The sequence below is a fragment of the Poecilia reticulata genome, chromosome 2 (genome assembly GCF_904066995.2).
Source record: "Poecilia reticulata chromosome 2, P_reticulata-male-v2, whole genome shotgun sequence".
NCBI classification, from domain to species: domain Eukaryota; kingdom Metazoa; phylum Chordata; class Actinopteri; order Cyprinodontiformes; family Poeciliidae; genus Poecilia; species Poecilia reticulata.
In genome coordinates this window covers 2,079,583-2,105,029 of record NC_088831.1, presented here as the reverse complement: position 1 = coordinate 2,105,029, position 25,447 = coordinate 2,079,583, and the positions used below count along the sequence as shown (strand labels likewise).

The following is a 25,447-nucleotide window of genomic DNA, read 5'->3' as shown; positions in this document are numbered from 1 at the left end:
GAACATCTTTAAACAAGTTTTTGTGACAAATTAATAGTGTACTACTTACCTCAATTTATTGCTGCTACAGGCGTAGTGCAATGGAGGCCATCTTGCTAGTCCGCAGATGAGACAGGTATGGCTGTAGGATGGTGTGGAAAGCCATGCCCCCTTGCTCTGGCCTTTCAAAATAAAATAAAATAAAAACTCAGGCCAACCTTTTTTTTATCAGTGACCAGATGTCCGGTATTATTCTTTTCTGACAGGACCATTTAAGGTTGGCAGAAAATACTACAGCATATAGTGTGAAACGCTCTAGATCAGGGGTCCCCAAACTATGGCCCGCGGGCCGGATCTGGCCCGCCTCCACATTTGATCCGACCCCCTGAACAATACCAGAGAGCATTCATATTTTTTTCATTTACCGTATTTTCCGGACAATACTCCGTTTATATGTGGATTTTTCTTCAACCACCAGGGGGCTCTTTAGCAGGAAGTGAATCATTGGAAGTCTGGTTACTTGCACACCAAGATTGAGCCCACAAGCAGCAAAATGAGTAAGAAACAGATTAGATGTCTTTGGAAAGTTTCTTTGCAAAGGGGAAAAGGCTCAAAGAAGAGACAGGAGAATGGATTTATCCCAGATCGGTAGGTAAGCCCCACATTACAAGCCCGCTCTGCGTAACATGCGGCGACCGGCTGTTAGAGGCAATGAAGCTTCAAGCTGCTTCGCCACGTAGAGACCAAGCACGCTATGCTCAAAGCAACACACCTCGGGTGTTATTGTCTCTCGTCACTCCCTGATGGGACTGTCTCGTTGCAGAGAAACAAGCTCAGGGCTCCCGTTAGTCATTATCGTGAGTTAAAATTTTCACGAAAGTTTGTTTTTGTGGCACTTCTATTATTTTGAAGGGATATATAAACGTTACCATAGCGACCAAAGTCAGAGCGTTTGGGCAGGGGTCGAGAGGAGATGAGTAGAGCTTGTGAGTCTTAAGTCTGGTTTAGACTGCAAGATTTAAGAATTGTCGGCCGATTCTCCAAACCTCTGTGACCACAGAGCTGATAAAAGTACAACAGTTTTGATTGGTTCATTTGTCCATGGCAGGAGCAACACGAACCGATTCCATGTGTATGTTTACTGGTTTAAAAACAAAAAATTGGGGTTTGTGGCTCATAGTTCAGAAAATACGGACTATAATCCTTCCTGGATTTTTTCTGTGAAGAACCCAGAGAGTAACCCTCTCTTGGTTATTATTTATTTCATTAATAGTGTTATTTATTTCCTGACTTGTTCTGTGAAGAACCCAGAGAATGTTATTTGATTGTGCTTTCTGGAAAACAATATATTTTTACATTTAGGCACTGCTGCAATCGTCACACTTTTTCTTTTACAAACTGACTCCGGCCCCCCACCAGAGAAGGGAAAAGTTATGTGGCCCTCACAGGAAAAAGTTTGGGGACCCCTGCTCTAGATCGTCTGTCTGCAGCCAGTATAATGTCTGTGTGTGATACGGTCCCTGTGTAAGCCGGACAAAGAGAACTTCCGGGTCAGACCGCTTGTAAAAAACCGAAATCATGAAAATCTAAATTGAGCGCTCGTTATCAATTTTTCCATTTTCGTTATCCGATTTTTTTATCAGATAACGAACCACAAATCCAATTTCCGATTTTGGTTTAATAAACGAAAAAACAAGTCTATTTTGCAGGCACGTGCAGAGGGGAGAGCTGGGGGTGCTTGAGCACCTGCTCTTTTTGCTCCTTGCCACCAAGTGCCCTTTTGGTCAAATTTTATTTTATTTTTTTGGTATTATTATTTCCTAAGCCCTCTTCTGACACATAAAAACATGTGCTAAAATTCTTTGCTTTTTTGTTTCTTTTTTGTACAACATAATAAGCCGGTCACCTTGTTAACTTTGACCTTTTGCCCATGACGCAATTGCCTCTCGCGCAGTGAGATGAGGCGGCTAACTGCGAAGCTCAACGTAGTGAACGTTCCAGATTACAGAACAGTTTTTGGTGAATTAAAAAAACGTTTTTGGTGAATAAAGTGGAGTAGACTTGCTGCTTGTCAGATGACGGAAAACGTTGATATATCGTTTCTGCGTCAGCTCGGAGTCGCGGTTTAAGCAGAGAGGTAATGAAATACAACAGACACTGACAGGCCTCTGCGTCTGCCTTTCTCTGAAGAACTAGTGAGCGGGAGGAGACAGCCAAGTGAGGAAAAACTGTTCTTATCTATCGATTCAGTATTTTTATTATACAGACATTAGGCTGTTGTTGATGTGCTATTAGCTAGCTGCTAGCTAACGACTTTGCTAGCAAAGCTAGATAACTAAAAAGCTTCTTCCCTGTGTCGTCAACGATATCAGTCATTCTTTAGTATTGCTTATGCAATAGGGGCACATCGCCCGTCCAAAACCGATCATCTCCATAATGAATATATGTCCGATCTTCTAATTTCCTTTGCCGCATAATGTATATTGCATTTATTCTGGCGTTAGGTAAATGCATCAAATAATACTTAAATAATAGTCCAACAAGGATATTCATTTAGAATTAAAAATAACTCACCTTGAACTACCATGATAGATATAATGAATGTAATAAAAGTGTCATTAATGAAGGGGGAAAAACTCGATCCAGACTTTAAGTTTAGGGTTCGCAGAGTATGAAGTTAAATTTGTTTCCTAATTATTAAGTGGAAAAAATTAAACTAACCTCAGTTTAAGTAAAATAAAATTGTAATCAAAACTTTTGGAATTGTAACGATTCCTTTAAAAAAGTTTTGTTTAAAAGACCTTTTTTTTATTAAATAACTCATTTTTTACCAAACATAAACATTTATTTGGACACATCAGAAATCTTTTGTTGTGATTTTAGGCCCTGCTCAAGACGTCATGTGAGAAGCACAAGCAGAGTCACAAACAAAAACTTAGAATAACAAGAAAAGATTTCTGACAAGTGCAAATAAGTTTGTTTTGCAAAAATGAAAGTTAACTTCATGAGTCAAAAATGTGTGATTTAAAGTTTTTTTAAGCAAAACTCAGTAGGCTTTTCTCATGGTGACATGCATTAACAAATCAATTTTTGCTTTTGTTTTTTTCGTTTTTCTGCAGTTCCACATTAAAGTTTGATGCAGCTCTGCTTTCCTGAATGGACCATCTTCATCTCCACTGCAGCAAACAGGCAGCTCTTTTTTATAGATTGCAGTACACTAAAAGGTTGCATTGTGCCCTTGTTTATATTTTTAATAGTGTAATTCTCTAAAGGCAAAATATGTCTGGTGGTCCAGCTCTGATTTACATATCTTGCTAAATTGCGGGTTTGAATATTGCAATACTTTCCTATAACAAAATAGACCTGCAGAAAGAAATTACTAATAAAATATCTTACATATGCATAGTGTTATGCTCTATATGGAGATGTTCGTTAGCTTTGATTGTATATCTCACATTTTTGTAATTTATCATTGTTTATTAAACTCTGAAAGCTGAGTGGCTTTAATATTCTGTCTTAGAATGTGGTTAGATGATTAGTGGTCTCTGCACGGCCCTGCTATTTTGGTTTTCTCATTTTTCATTTCAAACGAAAAAAGGAACTGCCTGAAAATTCAACTTTCTGTATGATGTGTTTGCTTATAACAAGCTGTTGCCTGTGGTGCCAAAAAATACGGAGGAATCTTTTTCCTTTTTAACTCAAGTAATTTTACAATCCTTTTACTAAGAACTAAGAATTAAAAAAAATAATTCATGGTCACTTGTAAAGAAAAAGACAGAGCTCTTTCTTAGACTATTTTGATTTGCATGCACCATGTTTATCTGTGCACTCCTCACATGTCTCAACTACATTTTGCTTTTCCATTTCTAATATGCATCTGCTAAATCCAGAGCTAGACAGCTACTCCACTGCTCCACATCACTTATTAGCACAGGAGAGGGCACACAAACATGTGGACAGGTGCCGTTTGCAGGGATTATGCGGGAGTGCGTTTCCTGATAAAAAATGGGTGTTTGAGTTTGGGATTCGGTGTGCAATTAGCATGACTGGCCCTGGGAAAAGGAAGCAGACACAGAAACAGTTCTTTTAATGGCGTCTAAAAACAAACGAACAAAAAAAAAACACCACCGTTTTTGGCTGAGATTTCAAAATTCACTTAAATAAATCAATAGCTGGGCAAAATTTTATTTGAAATGATCAATTTTTTCCCCTTTACATTTAGTTTAGAGCAAAGAGGGTAGAGGGAGAAAGTGTGAGTTATTAATCATAGGATGGAGGGATATTCCACCTGCATGACAGCGTGCGGGGGCTGATAAAGGCGGGAGGAGGGCCGCTGTGTTTGGGTTTTGGATCAGAGTGGAGACCAATGTGTGAACAGTACCCCATAAAGCACAGATTATCAGGTCAGCGCACACTCACACACACAGACACACAATTACTGAAGTGAACAAAAGAGGAACCCCGTGAGCACTCACACACACATACAGAAAGAGATGCCATACGATAAACGCCGTCAGGCTGCATAGCCCCCAACAGGCCTCAGGAGGACGATTCACTTTACTTCATATGTGGAGAAGTCATTAATGTCAAGGATGTGGACAGAGTTTTGTCAACAAATTTTTTTTTTTACATTTATTTTTAACCATTATTTTCAGGCTGCAATGAAGAAGTAGACATTTGTTTTATTTATCAAATTTTAACTAACTGAAATATAATTTTTTTTTCCAAAGCAACGCTGTCCTTAAACAGCATCCAGAAACAACAGGCCGGACATGTCCCCACCTACTGGTCAAACGCAGCAACTGCAACCAAGCTGAGGTTCCTCACAGGGCCGAATGCGTCAGGAAAAGAGCTAAACATGATTAGATCATTATTATCTAATTGGTAAAACAACCAAAAAGAAAGAAAAAACCACATATTCACATCTACGGCTTTACATTATGATTTATTTTAATATTTTTTAAAGCAGGAAAATTATAGATGCTCACCCAACAAATATTTTAAAAAATGTAAGAATTCTAAATTCTCCATTGTTTTTATAAATTTATATATGAACAGTATCCTACTAATGATTTTTATTTACCAATACTTAATAAGACAGCACATCTTTCAAGTACTGTACCTACATAATCTACACAGTGCTGTGAAGAACCTATTAAATCTTTTTTCTTTTCAGCATCTTTCAGGTCATCAAGCATATTTTTAAGTCACATAAGGATCAAATTTGTTATAAAACAAACAAAACATTGGTATTTATTAAATGAAAGATGTAACCCGGTCCTGTGTAGAAATTATGTATTTTTCTCCTTATTAAATCACAAATTAACTGTAATAACCATTTTTCACCAAATACACCCATGATTACTACCTGACCTGTTGGATCGGTTAAATAGGAATCTCTCACAGCATGAAATAGGTTGAAAAGATCTTAATGAAACCCTTTAAGATCATCCCATAATCTTAAGAATGTTAGGAGAAATAGACATCAGTTAAAAAGGCGCTACTAAGACATTTTAGACTTTAGGAGTTTAGTGAATCACAATAACAGTCACAGATGGTTTACAACCTGGAACACTGGTAAATCTATTGGGCTGCTAAAATTACTCCCATAATGTGTCAGGATTGAGGCAAACTGCCTCAAAGTTTTCATAGGCCATTAATGCAAGAGATATCTGTTGAAACAAGCTAACATGATCTGCTGTTCATAATATGAGCAGGAGCTAACACTGTTAGCAGGAGCTAATGTGAAACCAAAACAAACTGGAAGACGATGAATGGTTTATCATTTAAAGTGAGAATGAAGGAACTTAAAGGCATTGTAACAAACCATTGTAATCTATCTGAGAAAATGTTTGTCATAAAAAAGATTAACATATTTTGAGTAGTAATTATGTCCAGTTCAAACCTCCTGAGGAGGAAACCACGGTTACGTATGTATTTTAGTTTTTCTGGTGAAATTGGTTCTAGAGTGGAACAATAACACAAAGAACAAACATGAGCAATTCCTCTTTTCCAGAACAAACAGCTTTTGGTATGCGTGTGTGTTTTTGTGTATGTCATGGAGACAGATGGATGTAATGTTGGCACAGAATCAGAGAGGACATTCAACAAAGAGATTTGAATACATGCCCCACTTTATAACACACATACAGACATACACGTCAGTCCATTGTGTGACAGCCTGGTTAGCTGTATTTTTGTGTCAGGTGTGTGTCTGTGTGTATTTGTGATTCCACATCCGGCCTTTTCAGCTCTTCGATGACGAACTGCTGCAGAGAGGCTCCCTTCTGTGAAACAAAAACATCGCTCTTAACAGCCAATAAATGCTGCGTGCGCTTGTGATGTTCCTTTTCCTTTTTTTATAGTGTGTGCACTTTAGCCAACAATCCAAACAGGTTCTCCCGTTGCCTCTTTCAGCCTTCATGGACGACAGAAGCAACAGCTGCAATTAGCCCTTTGTGGCTAAAAAAAACGTCTGATTAGACGTCTCGTTAGGCATCGTTAAGGCTTTTACTAACGGGGCGCATGGATAATGAGCCTACCCACTGAAACAACCAAGACACTAATCATAGGATAAAACGCCTACGCATTTAATTGAAGGCAGGGGAGCAGAACAGGAGAAAGGAGTTACTTTACAGTGTGGAACAGAAAAAGCAAATGAAAACCGGCAACTGAATGAAGGCTGAATCAGTTCACCTCTTGTCTCTCACTCTTTGACCTTTACTTGATTCTCAAGTGGTAAGCCTGAGGGAAATGATTTGTAGTCCTTGAAATGGAGACTTTGTAGAGACACACCTGGAAACAAAGTGGTAGGAGTTTAGAAATCTTTTAAAAAATTAAAGTATTAGGGACAGGACGTCTAATGCACTAATGTTAATTCATTTATTACGTAGATTTTGATGTATTTTAAATTTCAACGCAATGGGGAATATGCCACGAGAGGTGGTGGCATATTTGTTTAAATTTATGCCACATAGATTGCTTCCGGGTCATGGTTGCTCCTATTGTTTTTAGCCAAAGCTGCGAGATCTGTACCATGAAAAAGACGTAATTATAATCCACGTTAGAGTTAATTTTTCCACTTGGCTGCTATAATCTCTTTTTGCGTTACACAACGTAATTTCTCTTTTTTTTTCTCTGAGATTCTGCTTAGAAAATTAGGCTATGAAGTTACATTCTCCCACAACTTTTTGTTTTTGAAATGGTAAATTTAGGTTTGCCTCGACTTTTATAAACTAATGACTCGATTTTTTTTTTATTACTGTTGGTACAGATATTAGGCGAACACTGTGCTTTGTCTGCTAGTACCTTAAATTAATTTCAGCTGCACAATTTCAAGAGTATTCAGATTTTAACATGCATTTTCCAAGTAGTAAATATTTCAGTTCAGTGTTACTCAGTAACTTCAGTGTTGTTACACCTCTGAAACATTTTTTGCATTTTCTTTGTGATACCAGAACTATTTCACTTAACATTTAATTTCCTGAGATATTGTCAATTTATTTTCAAGCAAACTCTCAAAAAGAGCTGAGGATTTATTAGTTTTGATTACGTTGTGCAGCTAAATATGGACACTTATTAGTTTTTTTTTCAGGTTTGCATCACAACACCTTGTGATGTGTTTCTGAGCAATGATTGAGCCGCTGTGCTGATTACCTTTCCATTGGATCCAAGCACCTGGACCTGCTGACGACATTCATCAGTCCACGGTCTGTTGTATCATCACAACGTGGACTAACTTTTTATTTACAGTACTTGGTTAAATTAGGACCAGATATGCAAAAATCTACCTGCAGACTTTGTGGGCTACCCTGACACTGCAGTCATCCTGGACTGGGCTGAGCCAGTTTTCCTCTCCTCCAGAGTGACAAGTTTTCATCACCAATAAAGACAAACAAGTCTGATGTATGAGTAACTGCTAGGAAGTATATTCACTGTTCATTTCGCTATCCTGTTTGGTACCTACAATAAAATCTACATTTCACAAACCTTTTTTCCCCCTTCTCTGTGTTTACGTTATATCAAGTATTTGCATGTTGATCAGGAATGAGATATTAATACCATACCAGCAAAGAAATGTGAATATTAAGTAATATGTAGTTAGTCATATAATTTAATATACTGAATAAGGCTGGATGATATGACTTGCAAGATTTTTTTCATACCAGACTTGATTTTAATCAATTCCTCCTGTCCTCAATTTCTATAATAAAATCACAGAAAATACTTTCAAAAACCGCCTTTATTTCAATCATCTGTTTTGTGAGTTGTAAAAGGGAGCATTATGGTCAGGCTACAAGAATTTTTAATTGCAAGAATGCAGTCATCGTTACAGCAGAATAAAGATGCAATTTTATAACAATGTCTTAAAATTACAAGAAATTGTTTTAATGAGAAACATTCAGGCTGATCTGATGAAACCAGCTCAGTCCATGTTGTCATGAAGTGGTAGGTTGTGGTGAGGAAGTGGACGCAGTTAGACACAGTTTGTTCTAAAAGGTTTAAACTGTGTTAAACACTAAAAATAGTCATTTTTCCTCAACAGGATGTAATGAAAAATGATGAATTTAATGATAATAATCCAAACGAGGAACAACAGAGAACAGTATGGGGAAACAGGCATCCACGGGAGCAGACGACATAGATTGACAAGTCCAGAAAACAGTCCCAAACAAAAAAAACCGAACCCAACAAGGTGGGTGGAGGGGCGACGGCAGGAGGGCTAGAGTCCAGGAAACAAAACTAAATCCAAACAGGAACTCAAACAGAAAAACCTTCCGGGGGCCGACCACGGCACAGGAGGTGGACCTCTCGTGGGAGGTCCGGTGGGCGGCGACGCAGGAGGCGGAGCTTGAGCCGCGGTGGGCGGCGACGCAGGAGGCAGAGCTTGTGCCGCGGTGGGCGGCGACGCAGGAGGCGGAGCTTGAGCCGCGGTGGGCGGCGACGCAGGAGGCAGAGCTTCTTCCTGTCGTCCATGATGGTATGGACTTCCTCACCGGTAGTGGTCGGATCCTTCTGTCACGAAGTGGTAGGTTGCGGTGAGGAATTGGACGCAGGTAGACCCAGGATGTAATAAAAATTATGAATTTAATGATAATAATCCAAACAAGGAACAACACAGAACATTACCTGAGACAAAGAGGATAGAAAAAAGGCAAAGACTGTCTGGAGAAGAAAATAAAGCAGCAGTCTGAATCTGTGACTCCTGCGCACAAACCTTTATAGTATATGCATGTTTATCCTCTTTAATATATTCAAATAAGGCGTACCTCTGCTTGACCAGCTGGGAGCTATCTTGGACATTCAGAGAAACTTAGAACTCCCCCCAATTTACTGCCAAGATAAAAGCCCATTTGCCCCTTCGTTTAACAAAGGGAGAGGAGAGCTTGTCCTGAACTCCTGCGGTTTTAAGGCTATCTGGGCAAAGAGAAACAGAGAAAGGTATTTCACAGATAGCTGTGAAATCTGGAATCTCACCCGCTTTTATCCCCACATAGATTCTCAGGAACAAACTTAAATTCTGTAATTAGTTCGAGGAAAGGTTATCTCCACAAACCCAATTTTGTTCTTCTGCACTCAGCACTTCAAAAGATTAGTCCTGCCATAAACCAAAAATACATAAAATCAACAGAACAGAATGGAGTATAATTTATTTTTTTAAACCTATCAAATATTATATTCAATCCTAAGTATAAAAGTTAACACAATCATTTTCCAAAACCCCATTCACCATAAACCTGAGCAATTTTCTAATACTAACGAAACATTTTCATTCACACAATTTCCATTTGATTCTAATATATCCATCCATCCATCCATCCATCCATCCATCCATCCATCCATCCATCCATCCATCCATCCATCCATCCATCCATCCATCCATCCATCCATCCATCCATCCATCCATCCATTTTCTGCCGCTTATCCAGGGTCGGATCGCGGGGGCAGCAGCTTCAGAAGGGAGGCCCAGACTTCCCTCTTCCCAACCACTTCTTCCAGCTCCTCCGGGGGAATCCCAAGGCGTTCCCAGGCCAGCTGAGAGACATAGTCCCTCCAGCGTGTCCTGGGTCTTCCCCGAGACCTCTTCCCAGTGGGACGTGCCCGGAACACCTCACCAGGGAGGTGTGCAGGAGGCTTCATGACCAGATGCCTGAGTCACCTCAACTGGCTCCTCTCAACGTGGAGGAGCAGCAGCTCTAATCTGAGTCCCTCCCGGATGACCGAGCTTCTCACCCCATCTCTAAGGGAGAGCCCAGCCACCCTGCGGAGGAAACTCATTTCGGTCGCTTGTATCCGGGATCTTGTTCTTTCGGTCATGACCCAAAGCTCATGACCATAGATGAGGGTGGGAACGTAGATCGACCAGTAAATTGAGAGCTTTGCTTTTTGACTCAGCTCTCTCTTCACCACGACGGACCGGTACAGCGCCCGCTTCACAGCAGATGCTGCCCCAATCTGCTTGTCGATCTCTCGCTCCCTTCTTTACTCATTCATGAACAAGATCCCCAGATACTTAAACTCCTCCACTCGAGGCAGGACGACCCCCCTTACCCGGAGAAGGGACTCTACCCTTTTCTGGCTCAAGACCATGGCCTCGGATTTGGAGGCACTGAGCCTCATCCCTTCACACTCGGCTGCGAACCGTTCCAGCGAGAGCTGCAGATCACGATCTGATGAAGCCAACAGGACCACATCATCTGCAAAAAGCAGAGATGCGATCCTAAGGCCACCAAAACGGATCCCCTCAACACGCCGGCTCGCCTAGAAATTTTGTCCATGAATCTAATGAACAGAATCGGTGACAAATGGCAGCCTTGGCGGAGTCCAACTCTCACCTCAGCGATCTCGTCACCAGAGATTGGAGAGCCCAACCCAGAGTGCCCAGGCTCAGCTTCCTAAACAGAAGGCATGTTGGTGGGATTGAGGAGGTCTTCAAAGTATTCCGCCCACCAGCCCACAATATCCCGAGTTGAGGTCAGCAGCACAACATCCCCACTATAAACAGTGTTGGTGCTGCACTGCTTCCCCCTCCTGAGATGCTGGATGGTGGACCAGAATCGCCTCGAAGCCGTATGGAAGTCTTTCTCCATGGCTTCTCAAAACTCGTCCCACGTCCGAGTTTTTGCCTCAGCGACCACCCAAGTCGCATGCCGCTTCGCCCGCCTCTGCCCATCAGCTGCTTCTGGAGTCCCACAGGCCAAAAATGTTCGATAGGACTCCTTCAGCTTGACAGCATCCCTCACCGAAGGTGTCCACCAACGGGTCCGTGGGTTGCCGCCGCGACAGGCACCAACAACCTTGCGGCCGCAGCTCTGATAAGCCGCCTCGGCAATGGTGGCACGGAACATGGTCCATTCAGACTCAATGTCCCCAACCTCCCCCGGAATGTGTTCGAAGTTCTGCCGGAGATGGGAGTTAAAGCTCCGTCTCACAGGGGACTCCGCCAGACGTTCCCAGCAGACCTTCACTACACGTTTGGGGCTGCCAGGTCTGACCGGCTTCCTCCCCCACCACCGGAGCCAACTCTCCACCAGGTAGTGGTCAGTGGACAGCTCTGCACCTCTCTTCACCCAAGTGTCCAAGACATACGGTCACAGATCCGATGAAACGATGACAAAATCGATCATCGAACTGCGGCCTAGGGTGTCCTGGTGCCAAGTCCACATATGGACACCCTTATGCTTGAACATGGTGTTCGTGATGGACAATCCGTGTTGAGCACTTCTGTTCAACAACAGAACACCATTCGAGTTCAGATCGGGGGGGCCGTCCCTCCCAACCACGCCCCTCCAGGTCTCACTGTCATTGCCCACGTGAGCGTTGAAGTCCCCCAGTAGAACAAGGTAGTCCCCAGGAGGGGCACGCTCCAGTACCCCCTCTAAGGACTCCAAAAAGGGTGGGTAATCTGAACTGCTGTTCGGCCCGTAAGCACAAACAACAATCAGAACCCGTCCCCCCACCCGTAGGCGGAGGGAGGCTACCCTCTCATTCACCAGGTTAAACCTCAACGTACAGGCACCGAGATGGGGGGCAACAAGTATGCCCACTGCTTCCCGGCGCCCCTCACCGTGGGCAACTCCAGAGTGGAAGTACGTCCAGCCCCTCTCAAGGAGACTGGTTCTAGGACCAGAGCCATGCGTCGAGGTGAGGCCGACTATTTCTAGCCGGAACCTCTCAGCCTCGCACACTAGCTCCGGTTCCTTCCCCACCAGAGAGGTGACGTTCCACGTCCCAAGAGCCAGCTTCTGCAGCCGAGGATCAGACCGCCAGGGTCCCCTCCCTCAGCTGTAACACAACGCACCCAACCCCTTTGGCCCCTCCGACAGGTGGTGAACTCATTGGAAGGGGGACCCACGTCTCCTCTTCGGGCTGAGACCGGCAGGGCTCTGTGGGTAAAAGCCCGGCCACCAGGCACTCACCATCGTGCCCCACTTCCAGGCCTGGCTCCAGAGTGGGGCCCCAGTGACCTGCGTCCGGGCGAGGGAAAACCAAGTCCAATGTTACTCATCATAGGGGTCTGCAGGCTGCGCTTCTTATATAGTCACAGATAATACAATTTTCAAATACATTCATCATTTACTATAATTGTAATTCTAAAACTAGATAATGCAATTTCCAGTCAGAGCATGCTATTAATAACTAAGAAAAATGTCTTACAAATTAAATGATAGTGGTTTAAAACATTCTATGTTGTATTTAGTTTTACACCACCCCAGATGTTCAAGGAACACTTTTGATCTTCCGTGAACTGAGCAAACTTCTGTCTCCCACGCTCATCCAAGTGATACTGCCTTCCTGCAGATGCTAATTTTATGGCCTCCTGTCCTCTCTGATTTTCACAACAGGGGTCTCAGTTAGAGTTCCTTTTTTTAACTCTATTTTCCTTTCCGTAATTTGAATACTTACCCAGCAATAGTTGAGTTTTAAATCATTAACACAAACCTATTCAAAATTAAGAAATTTGTTCCAAAAAAGATTAAACTGTATTAAACACTAAAAATAATCATTTACAGTGCAAAGAGCCCATTAACCACATTCAGCAGACTGTCGTTTTTATGCCTTAACAGTAGGTGGCGACAATGCCCTTTAGTGCGAGTCGATTCTGCTATTTCACATTGCAGAGAAAAACCCATTCTGATATGCTATCCCAGCGAAATGTTAAACTCAGGCTATATGACAAGTGAATTGTTATTCTTTTTAAATTGTATTTTCACTTTTTAATGTACAATAATAAACAGTAATATAGTAGCTAATTGTGTTAAAATGGCCACTATCTATGGCTAATGCATTGTGGATCTTTTCAATACTCTGATTTGTCAAATTCCTTTATTTTCTGTTGGTGATTAAAAGGGCTGAGTCCATTTTTAGGGTCTTACTTAAACTGTAACTACTGCCACCTATTGGGGGGTACGCTTGTTCACAACTTGGACATTTTCTTTATTTTACAGAGTGAACCCTCTGTAAAATATTCATAGTTCCATTGTATTAGTTTGAAAATCCTAATAAAAGTTATTTTATGTGAAAAAGTTCCACAAAAATGAATATCTCAACAAGTCACATTACTTATATCAATTTATCTCCATGTAACATAACCAAAATTGAATTTTGAATAAACAAAACAACCGGTGTCAAAACTGTCGTCTCCCCGGGTTAATACATCATAATCTCCAGTTAAGATGAACATTTCGAAACACTCCCAGTTAATCACATCAACAGGTCAAGATTTGCTATCCACTTTCCCAACAAAACCTCATTTTAGCGCTAATCAAGAAGCAATACTTGCGCTGGCAGCAGCAGCAGCATGGAAACGAATGCAAATAGACCTAAAAGGTGCAGCGAGAACTAATTTGACACATTCCCCTACCTTCGTCACCCTCACCCTTTGCTATTATTACAACACACACACACATTATACAAGACACCTACCTCACAAAAAGCATTAGCATATTTTCCAGATTAAAACAATGTGAACTTGTAAACGGAACAGATGTATGCAAATGGCTGCAGCAATTTACCAAAACAAAGCTGGCAGTGCTGCCGCAGGAAGTGGATGGAGAGGGCGGGGGTGACAACTGGACTTTGAATTCATGTGCAAGTGGAATTTAACTTTTAATTTTTTAACAAAATGAATTATTTGTGAAAGAAAACAGAGCATCAATGGAGCGGCTACAAAAAAAGGCATAAGATGAAAAATGCAGAAGGTCAGCCAGCCGCTCAAACGGAAGAAGACATTTACAGCTCTAACAAGACTCGATGTAACACACATGCTTAGAACCATGCCAGCATCTTTTCTGGAACAATCGGACAAGTGAATGCATCTGGTGCATGTTGAAGCTGAACTCTGGCTGCATGCAGCAGCAGCAGTGTGGGTCTGAGTGTGGGCGTCGGCGCACTCGCTCCAAATGCCACTGCTCTGATTCACAGGGTTCAGCTTGTTTCTATTGTCACCGGCAGGAGAACGGAGCATGACCTGGTCCCTGGAAAGCCGTGGTTTGTTTGGCTAAAAAACACACGGAATCAATCAAGGCGCTCATTTGGTTTCTTTCTATTGTAGCTAAAAACATCATCAAAAAACATCTCATACGTTACCTTGGAAAAGTATCTACAGCCACATAACTTTTCAAATTCTGTCAAGATAAAACCACACAGTTCTGTGTTTTTCATGGAGTTTCTTTTATGATGGGCCTCTTCAAAGTGAAACATAATGAAGTGGAAAAAATTGATTCTTACAAAAAAAAAAAAAAAAAATTTGACCATGACTTTTTTGACTCAATTATAACAAGTCATGTCCATGAGTTTTTTTTTTTGTTTTTTTTTTTTCTGCCTTGTCACTGGTCGGGCTCCATAGAGTTCTCGTTTTCAAAATTCTCAAAGACCAGAAAATTGAGCTCGCTCCCCCATATCAATATGAAGAGCAACTTTTCTCTCACAAATTTCCCTCCAACACCAAATGAAACCTGCTGCAAATGGAACCATCAGTCTTTGTTCACAGTTAGTCCAACTTTCTCCTTAAAGAGGAAAACCTTCCAGTGTTGCTGGATCAAAATAATTCAGCAATGAAGAGTGGGCCAAAATTTCTCTAAAGCAATCCAAAAAACATCCTGTTTTCCTATTTAAGCCAGATGACAGATGTTGGGAGTGACACAACCACGTTGGTTTTCCCCATTAATGAATGAAATCATCATTTGGAAACTGTCTTATATTTACTCAGATCACCTTTGTCTAAATTTAAAATTGTTTAATGGTGTGAAATATTTAAACGTGACAAGAAAGAAAAAATACTCCAATTAATTTCTGTTGTGGCTGCATTTTTAGTACAGTAAAGAACTATGGCTCTACGTGTATAAAGCAAAACAGCCAACGTAAGTGATAACAGCAGCTATAAATAATGAAATAATAGTCAAAACCCGCTTATGCTCTGAAGTGTTGTTGGCATGTGAAGGCCTTAACATCTGAACACGCTTAATTATATGCAGACAGAGGGGCTGGAGTGGCCACTAAAAATGTCCAGTTGTCATAGCTACGGAGGTACTCCAGCAGCACGTCCCATTGAAGGGAAGGTCAGTGTAAACACAGCGGAGTCAGACTGGCAGACGTGCCACAGCTCTCCGTCATTTTCCCTAACAGCTAGGAGATGCTGCAAGGTCTCCGCCGGTCGCAAACTTTACAGAAAGGTTAGAGGGAGAAACATGATCACACTGATAGTGTGTGTGTGTGCCATGAGAGAAGTCGAAGCAGGTGCAAAGGGCTAAATATTTATGATTTCTATTGGTTTCATATTTCTTTATTTTGATTTCTCTCAGTACATGAGATCAGTGGTTCGAAAACTTTTCAGTTTCTGTCTCCCAGACCATTTCAAGTTGACACATTATATTGACATACAAAACTCACACTTCCATTTATGGAGCTCCAATGAACATTGTAAGTTTTTTTTTTGTTTTTGTTTTTTTTTTTACAATATTTATATTTCAATCAAGATATTTTTTTATATTTAAATTTGACTTCTGCCAATGATTTTAAGAATCTCTGATGGTTTGTGATCAACAGCAGAGATACAACCACAAATATTTTACAGGTTAAATACCATCATCAAGACATTTTACAGAACTCACATAGTTAGAGCAGTATGCATTATTTAAATTGTTTTATGTATAATTTATTATCATTTTATATATACAGTGCTGGAAAAATGAAGATCACTGCACTGAACCCCATTGAAAACCTAATTCTTATTCTGAAATAGTGATTTCTGAACTCTTCCTGAATTAAAAAACTAGCATTGTTGTTTCTAAATCAATATGAAATGGATTATAATTTTTTATCAAACACACAAGAGAACTCCTACAATCGCTAAAATCTGAACTATTGTGTGAAAACATAGAACTATATTTGATTGAGGCTTAGGTGGGTATGCAAAAAGGCGCAGAAAAATATTTGTATTTCAAGACTTGTTAAAATCAGTTGAATCACTTATGTTAGGTTTTGTAAAGATATTCACCCAATCAACCAATCACTCATCTGTCCATTAATTCTAATGTGTTTAATTTGTTGTTTTATCAGTTTTCCACATTTAAATATCTGCAATCAATCCATCCATCCATTCTTGTATATACCAGCTTATCGTTGTAGGGTGCCCAGGGATCTGGTAAATATCTCTAGCAGTTACTGTGTGGGAAGCAGTAATCATAACTCTATAGTTACCTTCTATATTCATATTTAGAAACAAAAAGCACAGAAATCTAGAAATTTAAGCCTTGGATAGGTTGGGATCTTTCTTCTTTTTTTCTGTGAGTAAAGCAGCACTAGAATTGATTGGATCACCAACATCCCAATAGCATTCCTTGAGGAAACCAACACAAACTCTGCATTTCCCAAGGTTTCCTTTGAAAACCCCTCACTAACATCGACTACCCCAACCTGAATGAAGGCTGAAGGTAGCCTGCAGCATGTTCATGTAACATGCTACAGGCTGCTGGTGTGAGTGTGACCGCTGGTCCGGAGCTAGTACATTTGGAGGCAAATGTACTAGCGGTAATTAGGCAGTCCGTCGCGTAGCTGTTCTTGCAAGAAATCTTGTCAGGCAGATACCTGCTCTCCAATTATCCAGGCAGAACGCGCAGCCGCTGAAGGGGAAGGACCGGTGAGCGCTTGGTGGATGTGCTGCGTAGTGAGCCGGTCAACTGAAGGAGTGTGTGTTAATAATGACCTGGGGCCCAACCTGCTGTCGCCAACAGTAACTTGTGACTCTGTGCCTTTGTTCGCCCTGTAACATCTGGCTCTGACCGAAGGGGCCGGGAGTGTGTTTGAAACGAGTTCAAGCCAAATGCTCAAAGAGTGTTTGTGTGCATGTGCATGAGGGTAGCGAGGCGAGCACAGCGAGGACTAAGTCGCGAGGAGTTGATCATCGTCGTGGAAACCTCTGAGGGGGGGAGAATAGGGCTGGAAGCCCCTTCTGTCAGCTGGGCTCGCCAACGCTTCCCCTCGACTGCCCTCACACATTAACACACACACGCCCACGCACACACGCCCACACACAAAGTCCCACTGGAGATTAAGGTCTGAGCGTGAGCAGAACAATACCCCGATGTGTGTTTGTGGAGCCGTGGCTAATTGTGTTCATTTGCTGCTCAAGTTGAGACTGTCAGGACAGTGAAGGTGTGTGTGCGTGTAGGGGTGTGTGCGTGTGTGTCTGTTTCTGGAAGCGAGGGAAACAAGAAAAAACAACAGAGGGAGGCTAGCACAAGGACAGATGAGCAAACGTGTGTTGGTTGTGTTTGCAGAGGGACGAGAGGAACACAGTGAGGCCATGCAGGTAATCCTCATTATCATGTGGAAATGTTCATTTGTGAGGCGAGCGAGCACCGATACGTGTGAGGTGAGGTGACCGTTTAGAGGGGAGGAGTGGGGGTGAAGGGGTTTCATACATCTGCCTGGCCTTGCACGCATTACACAGTAAGATGCACTTGCAATGGTCCTTTGAAACACACACACACGCGCGCACACCCCCACACACAATGTACGAGCACATGCTGTCTGGCATCGCGCATGAATTAGCTGCTCATGCTTACATAGCACTTAAGAGAAATTAGAGCCCTATTTGCCTTCATCTTGGAAAAACATGCAATCATGCTAATAAAAGTTACTTTCAACTGAAACTATCTGAAATGACTGAATTTCAATTATCATGTGTTTGCTGCTTGCCTTTGCCAGCAGTTATTCTTAAAATACTTTAAAAATGAGGTTATGTTTTGACATTTTTAATTGCAAAAAAAATTATTCTGGCCTGTTTTGACTTATGGATATTTAGTACCAATTTCAGTAATCCTGAAAATTTTAATTCATTCAGATTAATGAACAGAACAGACATTCTGTCAAATCTAAAAGTAGAATATAATTTTGAAGGAGGTTTATCTTGATTAAACCACTGTTAGTTGGTTCCAGAGAGAACGAACACCACAGTGAAGTCTGAACAATCTGAATAACAATTCCAGTTGTTGAATCTGGTAAAGAATTTGAAAGTCGAGTCGATGTGTGCCCAGGTAATCTTGTTTTACGTTGCTATTTGGACATAATAGCAGACATTAAACCAGTCAGAAAGTTTGAGATAGTTTAGAAAGTAAAGTGATTTCTTAGGTTAATATGTAACCAGGTTAACATTTTCTACCTTGTTTCTTGATGTGAACATGGAGGTGGTTACAGGGATAGTTACAAGAACTAGAACGTGTCAAGATTTAGAAGGTTTTAGGTTAATTTCAAAAGTACTGAAATCAGTCAGTGGAAATGTACCAACATAAAATAACTAACTGTAATTTTGTTTTCAATGTGTTCACCTCCAGCATCAGCTTGCTGTCTACATCTATACATTCCTAATTATGTTAAATAATATAACTCTAAAATATGATGCCTTGATCCTTGGTCAAGCTGAAACTTTCAGATCTGATCTGCAGCATTGACCAGAGCCTGATTGTTTTACCTTTTTTTATGAATGGACTCAGTGTGGCTGTTTGTCTTTAAAAACCGAACAATAGGGGCCGATTGTTGGTGCTGTACTCCCAGTGAGACAAAAAAATGAAACCGGAGGCAATCAATGGCAAATAATGTCATTTTGGAAGGTCATACCTGGACCTTTCGGCTCTGTCGATACGATCACACGACCCCGCGCACACACACATCATAATTACAGCAAAATAATAAAATGCTCGGCCATCGGACGCTTGTAGAACATTTCTAATGATAAAATGACAAGCGCATGCAAACTGCAATAATAAACTTGCACTTTGTCTCTCTGTGCTCGCCTTACATGCAAACTCTGCAGGTTACTAAGCGGTATTCAACCTCCCCGCCTGGCCACGCTGCAGTCTCCCCAACGCTAAGTGTCCCTTTCTCCTCCCTGCCCAGGGTGAGAGAAGGAGAAAATAAACAACCAAACAGACAAACAGCTAGAGCCACTTAGAGCCACTTAAAGCCAAGGCTCCTTCCCACAGCGAAGCACTTCCCTAGGGCTACTGATGTCACCCCGCCATGGTGGGAGAGAAAAGAAGCAGCAACAAAAAAAGCCCAGAGAGAGAGAGAGATCGAACAGAAGACTGAAAGGAGGATAGGGACAGAGGTGCAGGAGGAAAGAAAAGTTTAAGAGGAGAGCAAATGGGGGGTGGAGAGCTGAAAGAATTCTGCTCAATGAGGGAATGTGTCACGTCAGTTCTCCTCTCGACTAACTCAGAAGGTGAGGAAGATTCACTCTTAATACCACTGACAGTTACCTGTGGAGACGAGGCAAAGCCCTGCTAATGAGTTAAGGCAGTGGTCCCCAACCCCCGGGCCGCGCAAGAAATAATTAAATATTACCGTTTATGTGTTATTTGAGTCTGGAGGATCTTTTATTTTGAAAATCCTTTAACCGGATTCTCTCGGTTACTTGCGCATTGAGCCCACAAGCAACAAAATGAGTAAGAAAAAGTAAGAAAAAGATCAAGTTTCTTTGCAAAGGGGAAAAGGCCCAGAGAAGAGACAGGAGAATGGATTTATCCCAGACCGGTAGGTGAATCCCACATTACAAGCCCGCTCTGCGTAACATGCGGCAACCGGCTGCTAATGAGGCAATGAAGCTTCAAACTGCTTCGCCATGTAGAGACCAAGCAGGCTGTGCTCAATCAACACACCTCGGGTGTTATTGTCTCTCATCACTCCCAGATGGGACCGTCTCGTTGCAGAGAAACAAGCTCAGGGATCCCGTTAGTCCTTATCGTGAGTTAGAATTTTCACGAAAGTAAAATGTTCGTTTTTGTGGCGCATCAGTAACTTATTTTGAAGAGGTATGTAAACGTTACCATAGCGACTAGAGTCAGAGAGCGTTTGGGCGAGAGGAGATAAGTAGAGCTTGTGAGTCTTAAGTCTGGTTTAGACCGCAAGATTTAAGAATTGTCTGTCGATTCTCCAAACCTCTGTGACCACAGAGCTGATAAAAGTACAACAGGTTCGATCGGTTCGTGTGTCCAGCCACACGGCAGGAACCGATTCCAGTCAAGAACATCCCGATTCCAGAGGATAATCCAGTAAAACCCCCAACATAGCGGGAATTTAAAATAACCAAACACGGATGACGATGCAGAAGCAATAGTGATAGTTTGTGGACTCATCTTAAGAGATAAAAGACGTAACAAGAAGAAAAGGCGATGGATAAAAGACGACGAGAGCAGCCGCTCTATTTGCTGCACTATGATTTGGAGGTGACTGTTTTTTCATAGTTAACATTTTTAACTGAATAAACATAATAATATATAATAATGACCTTTACATATAATAATAAACATTTCCAAGTATCTTTTCAGTTGCTCATATGTCAGCTGTTTGGGATTCCCCTCTGTTCTTACGTCACCACGTTTCTGATTGGCTACCTGTCACATTCAACAGGTTGTATTGTAGTTCCCAGTCTGGGAAAACCCCACAGGTTGTGATAAAAGGGCCAAGACAACCCAAATCGGGCATATTCAGGCTTTAGCGAGAACACCAACAAAAAATAAAATAGATGGTGCTCCAGTGAGACGAGGGCAAAGTTGAAGATTGAACACACCATCCCCATGAATAAACATGGTGATTGCAGTATCATGATGTAGAGATGGTTTTATTTCACGAGGAGAGTTGTGAGCTGAATGTAGGACAACCCTAGAAGAAAACCTGGAACAGAGCTACAAAGAATATCCATGCTAGAGTGGACCAGTCAAAATCCAACAAGACAAGTTTTAAGAAGCTTCTCTTTCTTATTCAAATATTTCATCTGTGTTCCTTTTTCATAGTGTTCCTGGTATTCCATCCTTTGTTCTCTTGATTTTCACTCTTTGTACTCAACCTATTTTTTTTCCTCTCCCTCTTCTTCCCCCTCTTTATCCCCCTGACTGTGATCTCAAAGGTCACCTCTCCCCTGAGAGTGCTGTTTATTTGAACCGCTCCCCTCTTTCTGACATTCACTTACTTGGAGGGAGAGAAAAAAATGGGGAAAGAACAATTCTCTTGTCTTTTTACTCATAAAATGATGCAAGTTTTCTACCAGAAGGAGAAGATCTGTTTGGGATTTAAAGGCATTTTTAATCTTCCAGAAAGAAATTCATCCTACAAAAACTTTCTGTTTATTGAAGAGATCGTTTTAAAATGGCCTTGGGAAAGACTCATTATTCATCTGATTTATCAACACTTTAAAGACAAGACGGTTATTTTCCTTGGAGTATAAAAATGCCACAACACGGATGTTTTCCAACAGTTGTATTTTAAAAAAAGAAGCAAAAAGACAAGCAGATTGTCTGAGCAGCTTCCTGGCCTCCGCTGCCACTAAACAAGGCTAACAGTGTGTGTTTATGTTGAGCGTTATGCATGCTGATGGTGACCCGGCCCCCTGCATGGCTCCCCGCCCCTCAGGGCTTCCCCTCCCAGGGTTAGGGCAGCAGGATGGGGTCACACAGACAAATCCAGACCCCCGCTCCATGGAGGCCTGCCCATGGCCATCAGGATCCATTACCAGGAGGTAACGGACACACTGCTGCCTCAGGAGCACCGTCTTTCCTTCACACACATCACACACAAACACACAGGCGCGCACGCACGCACACACACGCACTTAAATAATTAATAACCCATAATAGAAACATTGCATTGCCTTACTTACATATATTTCTATCTAACATTTTAATTTGTGTGATTAAATGTAATACTACAGGCATACACAGATCCATAAGTACATGTATGTTGAAGTTCACACACGAACACACACACCTGACACTGACTCAGGCCATCAGCAGCTAGCTACAGAGGTCCTTACTTCAAACGGACATTCTCAGAGGGACTGACCTTCTGGGAGACCGTGGGGTGTGTGTGTGTGCGTGTGCGTGTGTGTGTGTGTGTGTGTGTGTGTGCGCGCATGTGTGTGTCTTTAGATGTGTGTATTTTGTGACTGCAAACTTGTCAACATTTTGGGACGGTAAAGTATAATTAAAAACAATTGTGAGCAATGTTCTTTATAATCTACCCACAACTTCTCAGGGCTTTGTGATGGCCATAACAAAGCACTGACTGTGTTGTCTTTAAGCCATGTGTTGTAAGCAGTTTGTCTGGATGCTTATGGTGGATGTTGGGTAAGTCACAGTTGGGATGGCACAAGCATCCCTGTTTTTCCTCTGAATACAACAATGGACATTATGGCTGAACAGTTTCATCAGTCCACAGGACATGTCTCAGAAAATAGATCTTTGTATCAGACAATGCTGATACATGAGAAGCCGATCCGCTCTATCTCTGCGAAGGTCTGAAAATCAGCCACTGATCCCCTGAGAGAGAACTGACTGAAGTTAACTAGTCACTATATTAGTCCAAACAAAAAAACCTGTAGCAGTGAAAATCGGAATTGGTAGGTGATTGGTCCAATTGTTGCATCCCTTCCATGTAATGTTACCATAACAACCAGTCATTTATTTAGAATATGGTCACTCGGCGTAGCTAATAATAAGCAATTACTCAAATGACTAACAGTTCCCAGCTTAAATTTGGTCCTGTTTATATGAGATAATGATTTTCATGAGACTCCAGCCCTAGTCCCCGACTCTGAATGAGAGTCAAGTCTTCAGTCTACAGAGCGTCAGTGTAAGACGAGTCTCAAGTCTGTTTTTGCGACTTAATTTTGATTTGAAAGCATCCAGACTCGTCTCTGCCATAGCCAAAAATTTACAATCTGGCACCACTGCCAAGTCCTGCTGGTTCTTTTTATGTTCGGACTGTTGAGAAGATTGGTTGCTCCACAGGAGCAAAGAAAATGAGAAACAGAAAAAGACGTACATCGTTTGGTTAACCTTTTCCGATAGTGCGAGGCCGGTTAGGACATTTCTCAGCCCACGAAGTACATCGTAAATACCAAGCTAACAAACAGATGTGAGTTAAATGATCATGAATTGGTTCCTGGATGAGCCAAAGCTGTGGTTTTACAGCCAGTAATGTATTTTTAATAGAGACGTCAGGAGCAGCGGTCCAATTCATCTGTCTTACAGAGAGAAAAATATTAGAAAAAATGGAAAAAAATCATGAAGCGCTTCAGACCGAGGGATCAAACAGAGCTGTTTCTGTATCCTTTGCTCTCTGCTGTGTCCTTTGCCTTTTGCTTCTTGTGTGTCTGGAGTGTCAGCTGTGACCGGCTAACAAGCTTCACCCTCAGCAATCCATTATCTAGAGCATGGCAACCGGCCCATACCTGCAAGGTGTGTATGTGTGTGTCGGTGTGATTCAGAGCGCGGCAGCTGTGTCATACCTGCGAGCGTCTTCGGGACTCGATGCTCATCCGTAATGGAGCAGAAGGTGAGGATTGTTGGGGCAGATGAAGGACAAAAGCGATATCCTTTGTGTCCCGTCTGTCTTTTTCTCCTGCCGTCTCCTTGCAGCACATGAAGGGCATCGGGAATGCTTTCCATCTCCTCCTTAAAGGACAGAGAGGTCAGTGTGCCAGAGGCCATGGACGCTCACACATTGACACATATCGTCAGACATGGCTGGACGGAGGCAAGCTGCGTGAATTAACGTTGAAAAAATGGAAATTAATGCACTCTGCTATCGATTCTGATCAAGAAGCAAAAAACTTTCAGAATGTCAGAAGGGTTGATGCTTAGAAAGTTGCTCAAAGTAACACTCCTGTTCATTTTCTCTCAAAATCCCCTTTGTAAGTAGTTCCTTTAGCTAGTAGACCATCGTGATGAGAAAATCTCTAAATCTGTCTGGATTTCACAATTGCTTTATTTATGTATTTGTTTATTTCGTTTTTGCAATCAAATTCACTGATGTATTTTAGAAATATTTATAAGGAATTTTTCATCATTAAAGCCCGACCAAAATCTATATACAGAAAAAAGAGGAGAAAAAACAAGAATTACACACACAAACATTTTTGATTATTAAAAAACTTAAATATCTTAATTATTCTTACTCATCATATCTTGACATCCAATAAGGCTAAGAAATACCGCCACCTGCAGGTGGGAGTTAGCTTCACTTATATCAAATGTTAGCAATGTTGGCATAAAATTTGCGATAAACTCAATTATGCATCAGTGTGAAAAAATTGTTGGATTTGTTGTTTTTGAGTGAATTTATGCAATCACACACACTGACACACACATATGTTTGTCAAATTACAATGCTATAAATCCACTTAGACTGTTTTTTTTAAATACACACTCATTCTGAACAGGCAAATGAAGTAGTGCTTTAAGCCAGTGGTCCCCAACCCCCGGTCCGTGGACCGGTACCGGTCCGTGGACCAATTGGCACCGGGCCGCGCAAGAAATAATTAAATATTTCCGTTTTATGTATTATTTGAGTCTGGACAATCTTTTATTTTGAAAATCCTTTAACCGGATTTTCTTGGTTACTTGCGCGCAAACGCTAAGCCCACAAGCAGCAAAATGAGTAAGAAACAGATCAGATGTATTTGGAAAGTTTCTTTGCAAAGGGGAAAAGGCCCAGAAAAGAGACATGAGAATGGATTTATCCCGGACTGGTAGGTGAGTCCCACATTGCGAGCCCGCTCTGCGTAACATGCGGCGACCGGCTGCTAATGAGGCAATGAAGCTTCAAGCTGCTTCGCCACGTAGAGACCGAGCAGGCTGTGGATATAAGCAACACTTCGGGTGTCATTGTCTCTCATCACTCCCAGATGGGACCGTCTTGTAGCAGAGAAACAAGCCCAGGGCTCCTGTTAGTCAGTAGTGAGTTAAAATTTTCACGAAAGTAAAATGTTCGTTTTTTGGCACATCCGTAACTTATTTTGAAGTGATATACAAACGTTACCATAGCAATCACAGCCAGAGAGCGTTTGGGCAGTGGTCGAGATGAGATGAGTAGAGCTTGTGAGTCTTAAGTCTGGTTTAGACGGCAAGATTTAAGAATTGTCGGCCGATTCTCCAAACCTCTGTGACCACAGAGCTGATAAAAGTACAAC

The 25,447-nt window shown here is 41.7% G+C and overlaps 1 protein-coding gene across 7 annotated transcripts in view; it reads right to left on the bottom strand.

Moving 5' to 3' along the window:
* The window catches only part of LOC103477553 (uncharacterized), a 67,987-nt gene that overhangs the window by 28,627 nt on the left and 13,913 nt on the right, over positions 1 to 25,447 (bottom strand). For 4 of the 7 annotated variants that reach the window (XR_001777543.2, XR_535666.3, XR_014090563.1 and 1 more), the window contains exon 4: positions 23,765 to 23,930. Coding sequence is in view for 3 of the 7 variants with exons in the window: in XM_081614702.1 (XP_081470828.1) it covers positions 8,740 to 8,994; positions 23,765 to 23,930 (421 nt within the window). In the remaining 4 variants the exon portion in view is untranslated. Of the gene's footprint in view, positions 1 to 49; positions 162 to 8,203; positions 8,995 to 23,764; positions 23,931 to 25,447 lie in introns of those variants that run through there. The other 3 variants (XM_081614710.1, XM_081614702.1, XM_081614707.1) reach the window with 3 other exon arrangements.